The 14824-nt window shown below is 46.1% G+C and overlaps 1 protein-coding gene across 3 annotated transcripts in view; it reads right to left on the bottom strand.

The window, feature by feature from the left end:
- Positions 1-14824, bottom strand: part of VWC2L (von Willebrand factor C domain containing 2 like) — a 128633-nt gene that overhangs the window by 30808 nt on the left and 83001 nt on the right. Inside the window, exon 4 of one of the 3 annotated variants that reach the window (XM_073306730.1) lies at positions 10526-11146. The exons of the other annotated variants lie outside the window; for them this stretch is intronic. Coding sequence (XP_073162831.1) covers positions 10998-11146 — 149 coding nt within the window. The 3' untranslated portion in view covers positions 10526-10997. Of the gene's footprint in view, positions 1-10525; positions 11147-14824 lie in introns of those variants that run through there. 3 annotated transcript variants of the gene reach the window in all.

The following is a 14824-nucleotide window of genomic DNA, read 5'->3' as shown; positions in this document are numbered from 1 at the left end:
AAGCTTGCCTCTCTCTCACCAACAGAAGTTGGTCCAATCAAAAATATTACCTCCCCCCACCTGGTCTCTCCTTGATTGTATGTATTTTTGTCTTTTCCCTTTAACAAGCAGTAAACGGAAGGAGAGTCTTTCATGCTATCTGGTGGATGGACGGTACAGTCACAGTGAGACTTTGCTCTTTGTGCGCATGCATGTTGCTTTATTATGTTTTTCAGACGCACGGCTGAATAGCTTTCACTGCAGTGATTCTGGCCTCCCTGCTGATTGGGCTGACAGCTCGATCCTCAAGAAGGTCAAGTAAAATGGAACTCAAGTCATTATGTGCCATTGAAGCAATTACACGCTGCTGACTCAGGGGCATAGATAATCAGCAGTCTGGGTGCTGACCGCGGTTGGTGGTGGCTGAGGGACGGATGAAGGGAGTTGCAACTTCAATTTGTTCCAGTCTTAGTCTGTTTCAATAAGTGCCTCTCTAATGCTGTTACACAAGGATGAAATATGCCTCATCATGCTTTGCAGGTGACACAAAGCAAAGATCGATTTCCACAGGAGTGTGGGGAAAATAATCTCAAATTCTAGATAACCACATATTAATAAGGCTCTGAAAACAGACAATACTGTGAGGCAAAGCTCCTGGGACTGAAGGAGATGTGAGGTACTCTCATTAAAGAGGCGAGAGAAGATGTATGCTCACACCAGTACGGGGGACAGGAAACCGGAGCCCGTTACAGCTTGAAAAGTTTGAATAAAGCAAACTGTATTTAAATTTAAAAAGCAATAACTTACCAGCTCCCTGTGGAGTTTCCTCTTCTCTCTTTCTGTCACCTAGGTCCCTGTGTGACTTTGCTGCAATTTCTCGGTGGTCATGTTTTCCCTCAGACTCATTTTCTCTACTTATCAGCCTTACGAAAAAATCATTTTTTTCTGTAAAAATCCTACTTGTCTCCCACACACCCTCCCACACGCTGCCTCAGTCTCTCTCTCTGTCTGTCTCACTCACCCCAACTCCATTTGCTAATCTCTCCTATCTCTGTCCTCAGCTCCATTTTTACCACCTTCGTCTCTCTTTTCATTTTCCCAAGCAATGTCCTATGCTCTCCACCAACTCCCCCCCACTTCCCTCTATCCCCTCAGCTCACCCTGTGCTCCCTTCTCTATCCACTGAGCTCCTTCCTACTTCTCTCCCCTCTGCACTCCCCCTATGTCCCCTCAACGCCCCCAAGCTTCCCCTCCATCCCCTCAGCGCTCTCTCCATCCCCTCAGTTCCCCTGGTGTTTCCCCTCCATCCCCTTAACCCCTGCACTGCTCCCAGGGCAGTTATGAGACCGACGCTATAAATGGCACAAAGAGGAGCAGATCCCCTGCTGCCTGTTCTGAACCTGGCTGTCTGCCATCTTTTATCCATGAGCCTGGGTGCTCTGCCATGCAGGGGAGGGAGATGTCTGAACCCCCTGGCCCCACTGCTTGGGGCTGGTCACAGCCCTGGAACCACAGGGCCGAGAGGCAGGCTTGGCACAAGTGGGTGAGGGGTAGGCAGAGCTCTGGCTCCATAAGCCTGCACACTGGAGCCCGTTCAGAAAGGGCAGTAATCTGTGCCAATAAGAGGATGGGCACGTGCGGCCCCTCTGGAGCAAGGGGGAAGCAGAGACCAGACTGTGATTCTGAGAGTGACACTCGAGTTCCTGCATTGCCCCTTGGGATTGCTGGATCACAGGGCTACAACCCAGCCACTCCATAGCTGCTAGATTGATCTGAGCAGCATCTGCTGACTATGCCAGCTCCTAAATGCACGCCTGTCCAGCTCCCTAGACCTCTCCACCGGAACGCCCCTGCAGTCACATTAGAGATACCTCTCCGCCTTGGGTTTATGGACATACACAGCTCATAGCAAGGATTTACCTTCGCATCCTCTGAGCACAATTGCAGGTGCAGAGCCCTCACTGAAAACCAGGCATTACGAAATCGAGCCATGAGTGTCAGCTTTAGAGGAGGAGAAAGGACAGGTTGATAGTACAGGCTGTGCTCCTGGATCTAATAACGTATGTATCAGACACCTTGCTCTTGAGATAGCAGATCCTGGAAGCCCCACACGAATCTTTCAACAAGATTAAAGAGCTGCTATTAATTGCTATCGATCATGGGTCAAGAAATTAAATTGCATCTGCAACTGTATCTCTGAAAGGCCGAAGAGTAGTTAATGGGTCTGCCTGGCCCAGTGCTGTGATTAATTAAAAGGGGAAGAGAACCACAAAATATTAAAATAAATAAATACGTTGAGATGTGTGTGCTTATCTTTGGAAATATACAAATGAAGAGACTAGACAGCTCACTAGAAGGTAAAAGTCTCAGTTTAATGCTTCCTGTCCTGGAAAATTGTTAATAAAACTCACTGTGCACTACATTATTATTAGCATTTATTATCAATGGGGCTTGTGCTCCTAAAACCCTTAGGTGCTTCTGAAAATCTCCCCCTATATGTATTACGCTAGCATCTAACCCAGATCAGGACCCAGATCAAGGTGCTGTACAAACACATACTGAGATACAGTCCTTGCCCTAAAGAGCTTGCAATCTAGGCCCCCATTCAGGAGAGCATCCCTACTCAAGACTGTACTTTATACATGTGCTTAATTTCAATCATGTGCTCAAGTGTGTTCCTGAACTGGGGCCTATGCAGCTGAGCCAGACAATGGATGGGTGGGAACACGGAGGCATGCCACAGTGACTTGCCCAAGGTGACTCAGTTGGTCATTATGCAATGTTGTTGTAGCCAGGTCGGACCCAGGATAGCAGAGTGACAAGGTGGGTGTGGTAATAAAGCTTGTCTCTCGCTCTCCAACAGAAGTTGGTCCACTCACCTTGTCTCAGTAGCTCATTAGCAGCGTTGGGCCCAGAGCCCAGGCATTATGACTCGCCTATCCATTAGGCTGCACCGCCTACTCTGAAGATACTGGAATGCGTTCCTTTTCCACGGCTATTCAAATGTTTAGCTGGCCAGGGATGTTAACATGAGCTGGTCCCGCTCTACTTTGCTGAGATGACTGCAGGTGTGTCCTTCTGTGACGTGCTTCTATCGTATTGAAACTGCTCAGAGCAAAGAGCAGCAGATAGATTACTGTACAATACTATGCAAAATACCGACCGACTAGGGATGAAGAATTCTGGGGCTAGTCAGCTAGGGACAGCTTGTGACCAGATCCTCCCCAGTGTGTATCCCCTACTCAGGAGCTGGCCCAAGCACTGCTCCCTGTTCACGCAAAAGGGGGTGGGCAAGAGGCAGGCCCATGGCCACCTCACTATGCAGCTACATATGGGCGCAGACACTTAGCCTGGGATTTTCGAATGAGTGTAAGGGAATTAAGCACTCAGTTCCCACTGGCTTGCCATAGGAATTAAGCATGTAAATCCCTTAGGTCCTCTTTGAATCCAAGCCTTAAGGGCTACCAGTGACTGCATCACCCTTGCTGACAAGGAAGTCTGAGGACCAATGGCACAGATCCGTAAAGGTATTTAGGTGTCTAACTCCCACTGAAATCAGTGGGAGTTAAGCACCTAAATACCTTTTGAGGATCTGGGCCAATGTCTCATTGTGGTGGTGAGGTTCTTCACATGTGACAGAGTTCTACATTGGTGCAAACCTGCCTCGTAGCTACCGGCTGTGACCTGCAGTGTGAGAACGCAAGCAGTCATTCTGTTCACCTGTAGTTCATAATAGATAGGGCTCCCGTTTACTGAGCATGACCCTGCCTTTGGACTCCCCTATCTGCCGACATGGGACGTTTTGAAAGGGGAGGTAGGTAAAAGCTGTTGAGCCCTAGCAGCAAGTCAATATCTTTCTTACTCAGCGTTGGCGATAGTTGGGCTTTGGAGGATCCAAGCAAGAAACCAATTGTCTGACAGTCCCTTTTCATAGAAACTCGTAAGCAATGCCAAGGTGAAGTGGTGGCAGTCCATGGTGCCAGTTAATGCTAGCGAGCAGGGCTGAATGTAACAGATGACTGCCTAAGGATGTGTCAGCTAAATAGTCATTCAGCTGTGTTATTAGTCATGCCCTTTAAGTGAGATGAGCCAGAACCACAAGACACATTAGAAGGATTTTTAGTCTATGTGGTTTTTACATACGCCATATTGTGTGACACAAAGAATTTATATCGCTACAGCAAATGCCCGTGTCCATTGAATAATAGGAATAACTCACAGTCTGCACACAAAGGGCTAGATGGTGCCTTTAGACACAGCCCTGAGCAAAAGGTGTTGCCTTAGGCTGCAATAGGACTCAAAGATACCCTGCTACAGGACAACTTCTCCCCTGCGCCTGGACTCATACCGGTAGTAATTACAACAGCCCAAGGATGACTCTGCTGTGTTGGGCCGTGCACTGGAAGGACAGAGGCAAGGTTCTGCCCACCCACTCCTTGCTCATTACTCCATCTCAGGTTGGGGTAAATGACCCGATGTCATCGGCTTACTCCCGTGCCAGTGTGTAAAGGGAGGTAGTTCTAGCTTATGAAGGACTGTAGTGCAAGACACACGCTAGACCCAAATGAGATAGGAGGGCCCAAGGACCTACTTCTTAGACTGCACCATTTGCCTTTTGTTTGTTTTTAAACTGAAGAAATAACCCACAACTCAAAGCATCATGTATTTTTATGTATGTAAAGGCCATGGACCATGGATCTCCCTGCCACTACAGATGGGCACAAGCCCAAAGCCTTTAGATGTAGGAACAAGCTCTTGGCACAGCCCTTCCCACAATAACAATGGCAGAAGAACACCCTGGCACTGTAGAACAACAGGAATAATCCAACAAGGGGAAAAATTACCCACAAGTAACATAAAATGAGGGATGGATGGCAAATACCATCCTTCCGACAGAATTAGGCCTTATTTTGTTATGTCAGTGCCCAGCTAGCATGGATATAATCACTTCAGAAATGTATAAGTGAAGGGCTGGTTCTTATTTAAGCTTGTGTTCCTTTACACCATGAAAGGGGCCACAGTGTAAATGCGGTTCAAGTCCAGCCTATGTAAAAGGCTCTTCCTGGCCAGTCCATTATGTAATCCTTTAAATTCCGTTCTGTGGAACAAAAGCCCTAATTTCACCCAGGATACTGTCATCTGTTTTTCTGATCGCAGTAGCCTCATCAGAAACCAGTGTTACCTCTCTGCTGAGCAGTGACAGATGTCCAGGGCCTTGCAGGTCAGCTTCCCTCAGGAGGAGAACTCAGAGATGTGGGGTCAGGGTACGTGCTAGGTGTAACTTGCTTTCTTTACACTCTCCACCAGTCCTGGAATGGGGTGGTCAAATAGCATGCAGGCAGTCCCGCCTTCCAGGCATCTCAGTCCAACAACAATGCCTGGATCCCATGGAGCAACCCTGTCACAAATATTGACTCTAATCAGAACCAAGGGATAACGCAAACTCTCCTGCTCCTCCCATACCTTCCTCTTACCCGTGTACCCCAAATCCTGCATAATCCCAAACTAGCAAGACATCATGCCTTCCCAAGAGGCAAAACTTGCTCTCACACTAAGCTGATGCCCAAATAAATGTGTTAGTCTCTAAGGTGCCGCAAGGACTCCTCCTTGGTTTTGCTGCTACTAACATGGCTACTGCTCTGAAACCTCTCACACCAAGAACGCTACCTCAGAAGACTCGCTGTAACACCAACAGCTGCTGCCACCTGTGATAACAATATCAGCTGCACCGGGCTTTAAGCTAGCTCTTTGTTTCCATGCTACCAAACCGGAACAGCGCTGTGAACGTTGGCTTTGTCCGCTGCTTCCAAGTCAGTTGCTGGGTAAACCATAGTACAATAAAGCTGTCTTGCCTACGAGCTGCATGCTCTCAATTAGCTTACCTCACGATTTTATTTCTTTTGAAACGACTTCAGCCACTGAGCACTCCCTCCCACTCATGGCACAAATTATCTCTGCTGCTTAACATGCCCTGTCTGTCCCTGGCCCTAGGTTACCTCCCCGGCTATTTCCCTGTCAGCCTCACCAGCCTTGTATTACTTTATTCTGCCTCCCAAACCCCAACTTCCCCTTGGGCACTTTCTCGGTGCCTTTCTCAACTCCTTGCTGGTTCATTGGTGGCCTTTCCTTGCTGCAGCTGGGCAGCTTTTGGTTTGCGTGGCTATTGAGCACTAGAGGATACAACTGCAGCCTCTGGAGTGGGCAATGTGTTAGCAGCAATATGCTGCCCGCAGGCCTGCTTTTCACAGGGGCCCACATCCTCAAAGGTATTTAACCTCGTACATACCTATGAGAAGCTCAGCCAGGAGCCTAATACAGGCGAGAAGCTCACTGGCAGGCCCTGAGGGTGACTGCCTCTTGGAAGTGATCAGAAGCATGGCCGGGCTTCACTGTATCTCCCTGCAGCAAAATCCATTTTTTCATAACCTAGGAGCACGGCTTGACTACTAAGTTAAGCAGCTTGTTAATTTCCTCCTTTAAAAGCGCGACACCATTTTTTCCTAATATCTCTCTGCCAAATGATTTTCCAAAATCCAAGTTAGTAGTCCCCGCATTGTTTATCAAGCCACTTCTCAACTGGCTGGGGAAGAGAGACACGGTCAGTCCCGTCAGCCCTTTTTCACACCCAGCCGCCCTTTACTCTGCGAGGTGTCCCACTGAAATCAACCGCACTACTCACGGAAGAAGGGATGACTCCATGCAAGTACTAGTGTGAGAGTCTGGCCTTTAGGAAACAATTAACCAGCATGGGCTGGGATATAGATATGTCTAGTTTAATTAATAATATTTTGCACGTGTATTGCTGTACATGTTCCAAGCACTGTACAAACATTAACTACATTCATTCATCTGCAATTAATTAGTGTAACTACTAATTAGGGTAAATAATGTGCCTCTCCTTCTGTAGGTACCAAATTGATTTTGTGAACTGAAAGCAAATTATTCCTCTGATTAGATGGCATCAGGTTTAAAGTGGTACCACAAGGGGAGTGATAGCAGTGGGGTTAAAGGAAAGGCCCAGGCGTCAGGATGGTGGCGTTCACAGCACTACCATAACTTTTCAGTGTGACCTTGGGCAGTCATGTGACCCCCTCTGTGCCTCAGTTTCCCCATCAATAAAAGAAAGATCTTGCTATTGACCTCCTTTGTAAAGCATTTTAAGAGCTGAGTATTTTATTAATGTCTGTTAAGGGGCTCCAAGATCCTTGGCTGGTAATCGCTGAAGAAGTGCCAAGGACAATTACCATTTTGGGACTAGTCAAGCGCTTCCTACCACAGTACAAGACCTATGGAGTAAATCTAGTGTCTTGTGTAATTCGCCATCCTATAGTTTGAATTACTGGGCTTTCAATTCACTGAGCCAGAAACTAACTTTGTCGCACCTGGGGACATAAGTGTGTAGGCTAGAGTTGAAAAGGCACGAAAGCAATTACAAGTTCAGGAGCCATCTTGCAACCAATAAACGAATGTTCAAGAAAAGGCTGCAGCAAAGTGCCGCAGCTGGTATAAATCAGCGTCACTCCATTCACATCAGTGGAGCTAAGCCAGTTTACACCAGCTGAGGATCTGGTGGTTTAACCTACTCCGCCAGAATCCAGGCACTCCTCAGCTATTTACAGCCACCAGGTGAGCTCCTGCAGTCTCTTCTGCACAGTCTTTACTCAAGCAAAACCCCCCGGCGGAGATCCCAACGCCCGTGCTGTCCTGTTTCATTTGGAACTGGAGGAGAGTGATGAGCTGACTTGTAGTTTGGGGGACGAGTGGCAGAGTAAAATACACCAAAAAACATTTTTTTTTTGCAGGTTAACACACTTTATATTTAACAAAATAATTTTTAATAATATATTTTTACACATCAAATATTGTTGCTTGAACCCCGTATTTTTACAGTCATGTTTGGGGTTTTTGTCCCATTCTTTTTTCCAGGCACACTGTTGTTTAGAGCGTTTTGAAACTGGCTAGTCATTGCCCGCTAGCCGCTTACAAGTAAGTGTGATGGTCCCTTATTTAACAGTAGCAGGGTACATGGGCCACATTCTCAGCGGGTGTAAATCGTAGCTGACGTCAACAGCGCTATGCTGAATTCTGGCAGCTGCGAATCTGGCCCCACTAAAACCCAAATGGGGAGGAAATAAGAATACAGTGGCAACAGGCTGGTTGCAAACAAAGGATCTGAGCCTCCTACCATTGATGCCGAAGTGGGCCAGAGCCTCAGCTGGTTTACATCAACATGGCTCCATCGATTTCGGAGGAACTGTGCCAATTTAAAGCCGCCGAGGAGCCGTCCCTAAGAGTTTTGCCATTGACTCTAACAAGAGCAGTTTCGGGGCCCAAAGTCTTAACAAAAAATTCATAAATAAAAAAGCAAACCATGGTTCAAAAGCCGTGACCTGGTTACAATAGAACTGTAAAGTGGCATTACTGTTTTGAGCAGGTCTGTCACAGTATTGGGTTACATCTTCAGGAAGATAAACAAACAGGTGTCAGGGCTACAAAGCCGGAAAGTAACTCGCTTGCAGTGAGGAAAAGACTCTCTCTGGCTGCTAACCAAGACCACGGAGCTGCCCTCCTCCAGGCAGCTGCTTTTTGAAGATGGCTTCTCAGTGTATGCACCCTTTGCCCTAGTAAGTCCTTGATATAGCTCTTGGTGTGCTTAGCCTTTGCTGCAGAATTATTACATCTTGGTGTCCCAGTTACATGTTCTCATGCCATTCCCCTAAGAAGGACACGGTAGCTCCTTAATAATGGATACGTCATGGCTCTATTAAAGGTTTTCTCTGTGTTTCCACCCCAGCCACATCATTTATTTTTTATTCCCACGAATGTGAATTTCAAAGCTGGCACTAGGCTACCTTAGTGCAAAGGAAACCATGTCTCTCCGTGCACAGAAAGCCTGGAATGCCTCTACTTTGTGTGGGCATGACTAAATCACACAGGGATGCTCATGAATGATTCAAGATCGCATATTATCTATGAATGGCTGCCACAGTAAAGTTCCAACCTGGGTGCAGATCGGTGCTCTGCAGAAAGGGCTCTTGGTGGTCTGCACGATGGCAAAGCTATTTGTACTGCAGGGAAACCAGTTTACTTAAGGCGTTGGAGGGCCAACCCCTCACCACGTTCATTTTAGGAACGGCTCTTGCTGGAACTAGCTGCTTTTAGGAGGGAAGACGTGTAATGTCTGTGGGAGACATTCAGATCCTCTGTCTCATGCTGAGTAGCACCTTGCTTTGTGATTGGGCCCACTGGCTTCAATTGAGCTACACCAGGAGGAAGGTATGACTCAGCATGGAGAGGAGGTTAATAATCTGGCCTTGTATGACAAGTGCTGCTGTAAATCCAGGGAAATATGCCTTTGCAGCCTAGTTCACTGGTAGCACATCACACCAGTCTGAGCCTTGGCCAGTTTCCACTGGAGTCAGTGGGAAGAGTCCCAGGATGAGCTCATTTAAACTTGATCATTTGCTCTTGGGCTGCTAGGGTCTAGGCGTGTCAGAGGTGCAAGGAGCATGCTCACCTCCTGGGAGTGGGGATGTTACAGATGGGTTCCTTGGCCATGTGGGCACAGGCCTTGGGGAATGGTGAGAAAATGAGGGGCTCATTAAGAGTGTTCTCAGGAAACCATATCTTGTCCACTGTCCATAGGACAGGAGAACACACTGGGCAACAGCTCATACCATGTATGTTAGTGAGGGCATAGGTTTAGCTTGCTCTGTGAACAACCAGTTGTCCATTGTCACTCTTTCTGCGGGTGCTCCGGGGCAGTTTTGTGATTTTAACATTTTTTTTATCACATCCAATATTTTAATTCATAACAAAAAATCTCCAGCAAACAGCTGCAGAAATCTCACTGGGGGGCTGGTCAGAGATGTGTTCAGATCTGCACTTGAAACAGAAACAATGGCCAAATCTTGGTCTCACTGAGGTCAAGTGAAATTCACCACTGACTTCAGTGAGACTAGGGTTTGAGGCAGAGTGGTGATGGCACAGTGACAAGGTACATGCAGACGTAGCTGCATGTTGAAACCAAATCAGAGGGCTAGGGTCAATGCATATTCACAGTGGGTCTGTGCACATTGGGCCAACAGTTTATGCTAGCAGAAGCCACAAAGGGCTGAACTAATCGCTGGTGTAAGGCAGCACAGGTACACCAGGAATGTATGTGTATCCAAAGTGATTACGAACAGCCCAAAACAAAGAGCTTGATCCATGCTGGTGACAAATGGGGCACAGTTTCAACCTCGGCTGCAAATCTAGTGTTTGTCATTTTCCAAATTATTTTGATTTGTGTTTTCCCATCATCTTCATCGGTATCAAGGGAGTTGTGTCCACCTACTGCTGTTATCCGGCATCATTTAGTGATTTGATTGACAGCTTTAACGTATCGGTCGTGATTATTGTGTAGATTTCTTCAACTTGATTGTCCCCACTCGGTGGAGAAAGCGTAACACAGACAGAGTGTTCCTAGCGCATGGCCGATCCCTCTTTATCTAGGCATCTAGCCTGACCTTTCTGTAGTTTACAGTCCAGTTTGATTTATTCCACCTCCCATCTCTATTTTTAGCATCATGAGACATTTAAAAAGTGTTCATTCTTGTTTTACCCATAATCTTATTACCCAGAAGACCCTGGCTGTGAAAAAGTTTAGGAAGATGCTAAAAAAAAAAAAAAAAAAAAAATCACAACAACGAAAATGCAATTCACATTGTAGGAAAAGTTACAAGTTAATTGGCAGGGTGGAGGCATTATGAGTGGAGGAACCTGTGCAGGTATTTTCCCTTCCAAAACCTCAGCTATTGAGTCCCCATCAAGCAAAAGCAGATTAGATATCTAGCTACTGGATATATATTCTGTATACGGTGTGTGAGAACTTTCCTGTTAGCAAAATATTCACTTTTGTTAACCCTAAAAGGTTTTGCTGGTGACCCTATTGCAGCTGGCAGGAGGTTTAACATGTGCAGTGTAGAAGCCGTTACGTTTGCTTTTTAATAGACTTGTCATTGGTTTGGATTTTGCCTCTACAGAGTCTGCTTGCCGTGGCATTCGCGTTTTGAACACTGAGCAGGCTTCCACCAGTCCCCGTTGTGACAGTGACAGATGTTACACTCATCCACTTTCACTTCAATGCCAGCCGGAATTATGGTGGTTCCTGCAAAGCAGTTTGGACCTGGAAACACACATACAAAATAAATAAATAAATTAAAATTGGGGCTGGGTGTGTATGGGAGGAGGGTGGGGGGGCAGGACGCATGGTGGATTTGAGAGTGAGACCACATGAGAATCGTTTACGAGCAGGGAGTCTGATGAAGTCACCCCAAAGTACAACCCCGCTCCACCCCTTCAAATCACCAGGCAGTTCAACATCACCATAGTCCATTAGCACCAGGCAGGAAATCCTGGCCCCCTTGAAATCCATGGCAAAACCCTCATTCACGTCAATGGGGCGAGGATTTTGCCCATTGGACAGTTCAATAACATTTTCGTAGAAGGCAGGAGAGTGCTGAATTGGTTTCCAAGCATAAAACAAAGCTTCAAATGTTTAGCTTCCTTCACACCCCTCCCCTGTTATTGGATACTTTGTCATGGTCAAAGGCTTCCCCTGAGCAGCTGATTGGTAATGCAGTGTCCCCTTCCCGGCTGCAAGGCCGCAGGAAAACATTGGGACGAAATCTTCAGCTGGTGTAAATTGGCAGCGCTCCAGTGAAGTGACTGGAGCCCTGCCAATTTATACCCACGGCACATGTGGCTGCTAAAACTCCCTCCAGCTCCTTAAATTCAGTCCCTGGGATCCTGAGCTGGTTCCCTGATAACAATGAATAATTCACAGCATCAATAATTGATTTGTCTCCCAAACAAGCTTGCTTATAGATTTTATTTTATAAAGGGGATTCCTTTAATCTGCTGATCTTGACTTTAAAAAAAAAATCTTTATTAGGCAATTTCAAACCCAAGTTGCTTCTGAAGTCAGCAGGATTTTTGTTTTCTCATGCCCATTAAAGGCCCAACAAAGAAAACATGGCCCAGCTGGTTATGTACATGCAATGCTTCTCTCCCACATACCCACTAGCATTGTGCATGTATGAGTGTAATACCGAGCTTCAGATCTCAATAAAATCAATTCTGAAAAGCCAGCGATGTGAGGTTTAGCCTCTTTGAGGACTGTTGGCTGCATTATCCCAATCACCAGGCGAGCTGATTGTAGAGGTTAAATTAGCTAAACCAAACTGCTCTGGAAATCTGATTGTCTCGTGTATTTGGTATTGCCCAAAACTGTGGCCAAGTGTAACATCATCAACTGTGCTCTAGTTCCATTTTTTTGCATTTGTTTTCCTACTACCGGGAGCGAATTTGCAATAATATTTGAACATCAAAGCACGTGAACCACAGGCTAGCTGTAGCGCAGAGCTCTAAACTAGGCTTAGCACTGTTTGAAGGGAAAGCAGCTCTTTCCAATTGTATTTATTGATCTATCTCGTAGTGCATTTTAAATCTACATTTCAAGAAAAAAAAAAAAGCATATCTGTAAACATGCGTATATAAGTGACTGTGAAACGGGGAGGCTCAATTGCATTCCAGGCTCTTTTCACATTAACTAACAGGTGGAGCTGGTTAGGCATTGGCCATTGGAGTGATTTTCTAATGGGAAAATGTAGTTTTGGCAAAATTATTATTATTTTTAATCTGGAATACTGATTTTGCCCCAAAACTTGATTTCCCCATCAGGGAAAATCAAAGTGAAATATTTTATTTTGGGTTGTTTCAACCCAAATTAGAATATTTCATTATCAGAAATGACCCAAAATGTTTCCTTTTGAATCAATTCAACAAAATATTAAACTGCATTTTCTTATTGCGGTCCATTGCTTTACAGGAGTTACAGTTCTGGCACTGATTCTCTGTGGTTCAAGCTCCCATGAGAGCTACATCTCTTGTATCAGGACAAAAATCAAATGTTTAAGTGTCAGAATTTCTCACGGGACAGAATTTCAAAACTGCCCTCAATTCTACGTACCGTACCAATGTTAAGAGTCCATTGAAAGTTTATTTCATGCCATTGGCTTGGTGCATGTGGAAATGTTAATATAGTCATTGTTCTCAAGTTGTCATCATCAGTAGCTGTTTCCCATTCAATATGACCCCCAAATTGACATTATTTGTAGTATAGTAGCACCTAGCTGCTTTATTAGGGCTCCACTGTGCTGTGTGCTAGTCACACATTAGTAAGAAACAGGCCCTGTCCAAACAAGGGTGCAAGCCAGATGATGGATGGGAGGGCAAATGACTTGCCCAAGGTCACACAGTAAATCGGTGGCAGAGCCAGGTCCAACACCCAGGCTTCCTGACTGTGCGAACAGTAACCCATCCGCTGGACCATCCATTTGCCTTTCTCGGCCAAACCTTTGGAAACCAAAGGAAGTTTTCAAGCGTACATGTGCACAGACAGACCCAAGCACACACTGGAAATGCTCTTCAAGTTTCTTGCGTTTTGAAAGATTAGCCATTTGCATGACATTCCCAAGACTTAAAAATGGGGACTACTGCTGGAACTGGTAATCTGTCCCAAAACGGAAGAAATCTAAGCATATAAACACTGCATATACTGCAGTAGTCATCTACTTGAAAGGTTACCTCCATTCCATGGACAATGGACAACAGAAATATCTCCATACATATGAATTCAATAAAATAACCTTTCAAGTGACTCCCAGTTAGGCCCTGTGCTTTAACCTCACTACATAGGCAGAAATACAATTCAAAACTTTCTCCCCCTCCCTGCCCCCCACAAATCCATTTGCAGGAATAACTTTGTGGCATCCTATTAAACAAAGGGAGGGCGGTGAACTTCACATGTTTAGCTTAACATTTGCTCGCCTGAAATGTCTCCCCTGAAAACTGGAGCTATTATGGGCAAAGCAAGACATCTGGGCACTCTAAATTATAGATGAGTCTAAATCCGAGGGCCAAGCCATTTAATGGGAAGGAGGTGAAATGCAGTATGTAGCTTGGTAGGACTTACTGGTCCGTGCCTGTCACAGGCATGACTGGGAATGGGGTGGTCTGGCGCCATACCAAAGATGTTTGCATTTTACAGCATCAGAAAACTTTTTTTTCCCCTCTCATTAACTTTATTAGTACCATGACCTTACAGTACACTTCTCAGAGCCCACAGGCCACAAGTTTGACATTGCTGGTCTTAACTACCCAGAAGTAATTTAGATAGTTGTCAAGCAGAATAATTGGTGTTTCTTGGCTATTATTCACATTTAAATCATCCCTCCCTTTAATAAGTGCTGCTATAAATTTTGATCAGCTTTGTCTCAGCTTCTACTGTCCACGCTAATAGAGTCACAATAAAAGCATATGAGTGAGACACCTCTGATGACTTTCACGCTAGCATCTGGAGCTATTATATACGCCCTCTATCTGCTACTTTACTACCATCCACTTTCATACTAATAGGAACCACTTCCTTGTAATCTATGGGTTAGCATAGGCGCCGACTTCCCGTCTTCCCGGCGGGTGCTCGACTCCCCCCGCCGTCCCTGGCCCCGCCCCTTCTCCATCTCCTCCCCCGAGCACACTGCGCCCCTGCTCCTCCCCCCTCCCAGAAAGTCGTAAGTGCCTCCAAACAGCTGTTAGGCAGTGGGGTGGCAGGAAGCGCTGGGAGGGAGGGTGAGGAGTGGGGACACAGTGTGCTGGGGAGGGGGGAGAAGGAGGCGAGGTGGGGTGGGGGGAGCTTGGCTGCCAGTGGGTGAGGAGCACCCACTAATTTTTCCCCATGGGTGCTCCAGCCCCGGAGCACCCATGGAGTCGGTGTCTATGTAGGTTAGTGCATTTGTCTCTG

The sequence above is a fragment of the Lepidochelys kempii genome, chromosome 11 (genome assembly GCF_965140265.1).
Source record: "Lepidochelys kempii isolate rLepKem1 chromosome 11, rLepKem1.hap2, whole genome shotgun sequence".
NCBI classification, from domain to species: Eukaryota; Metazoa; Chordata; order Testudines; family Cheloniidae; genus Lepidochelys; species Lepidochelys kempii.
The sequence above is the reverse complement of the archived record's forward strand: the minus strand, read 5'-3'. Positions and strand labels throughout refer to the sequence as shown.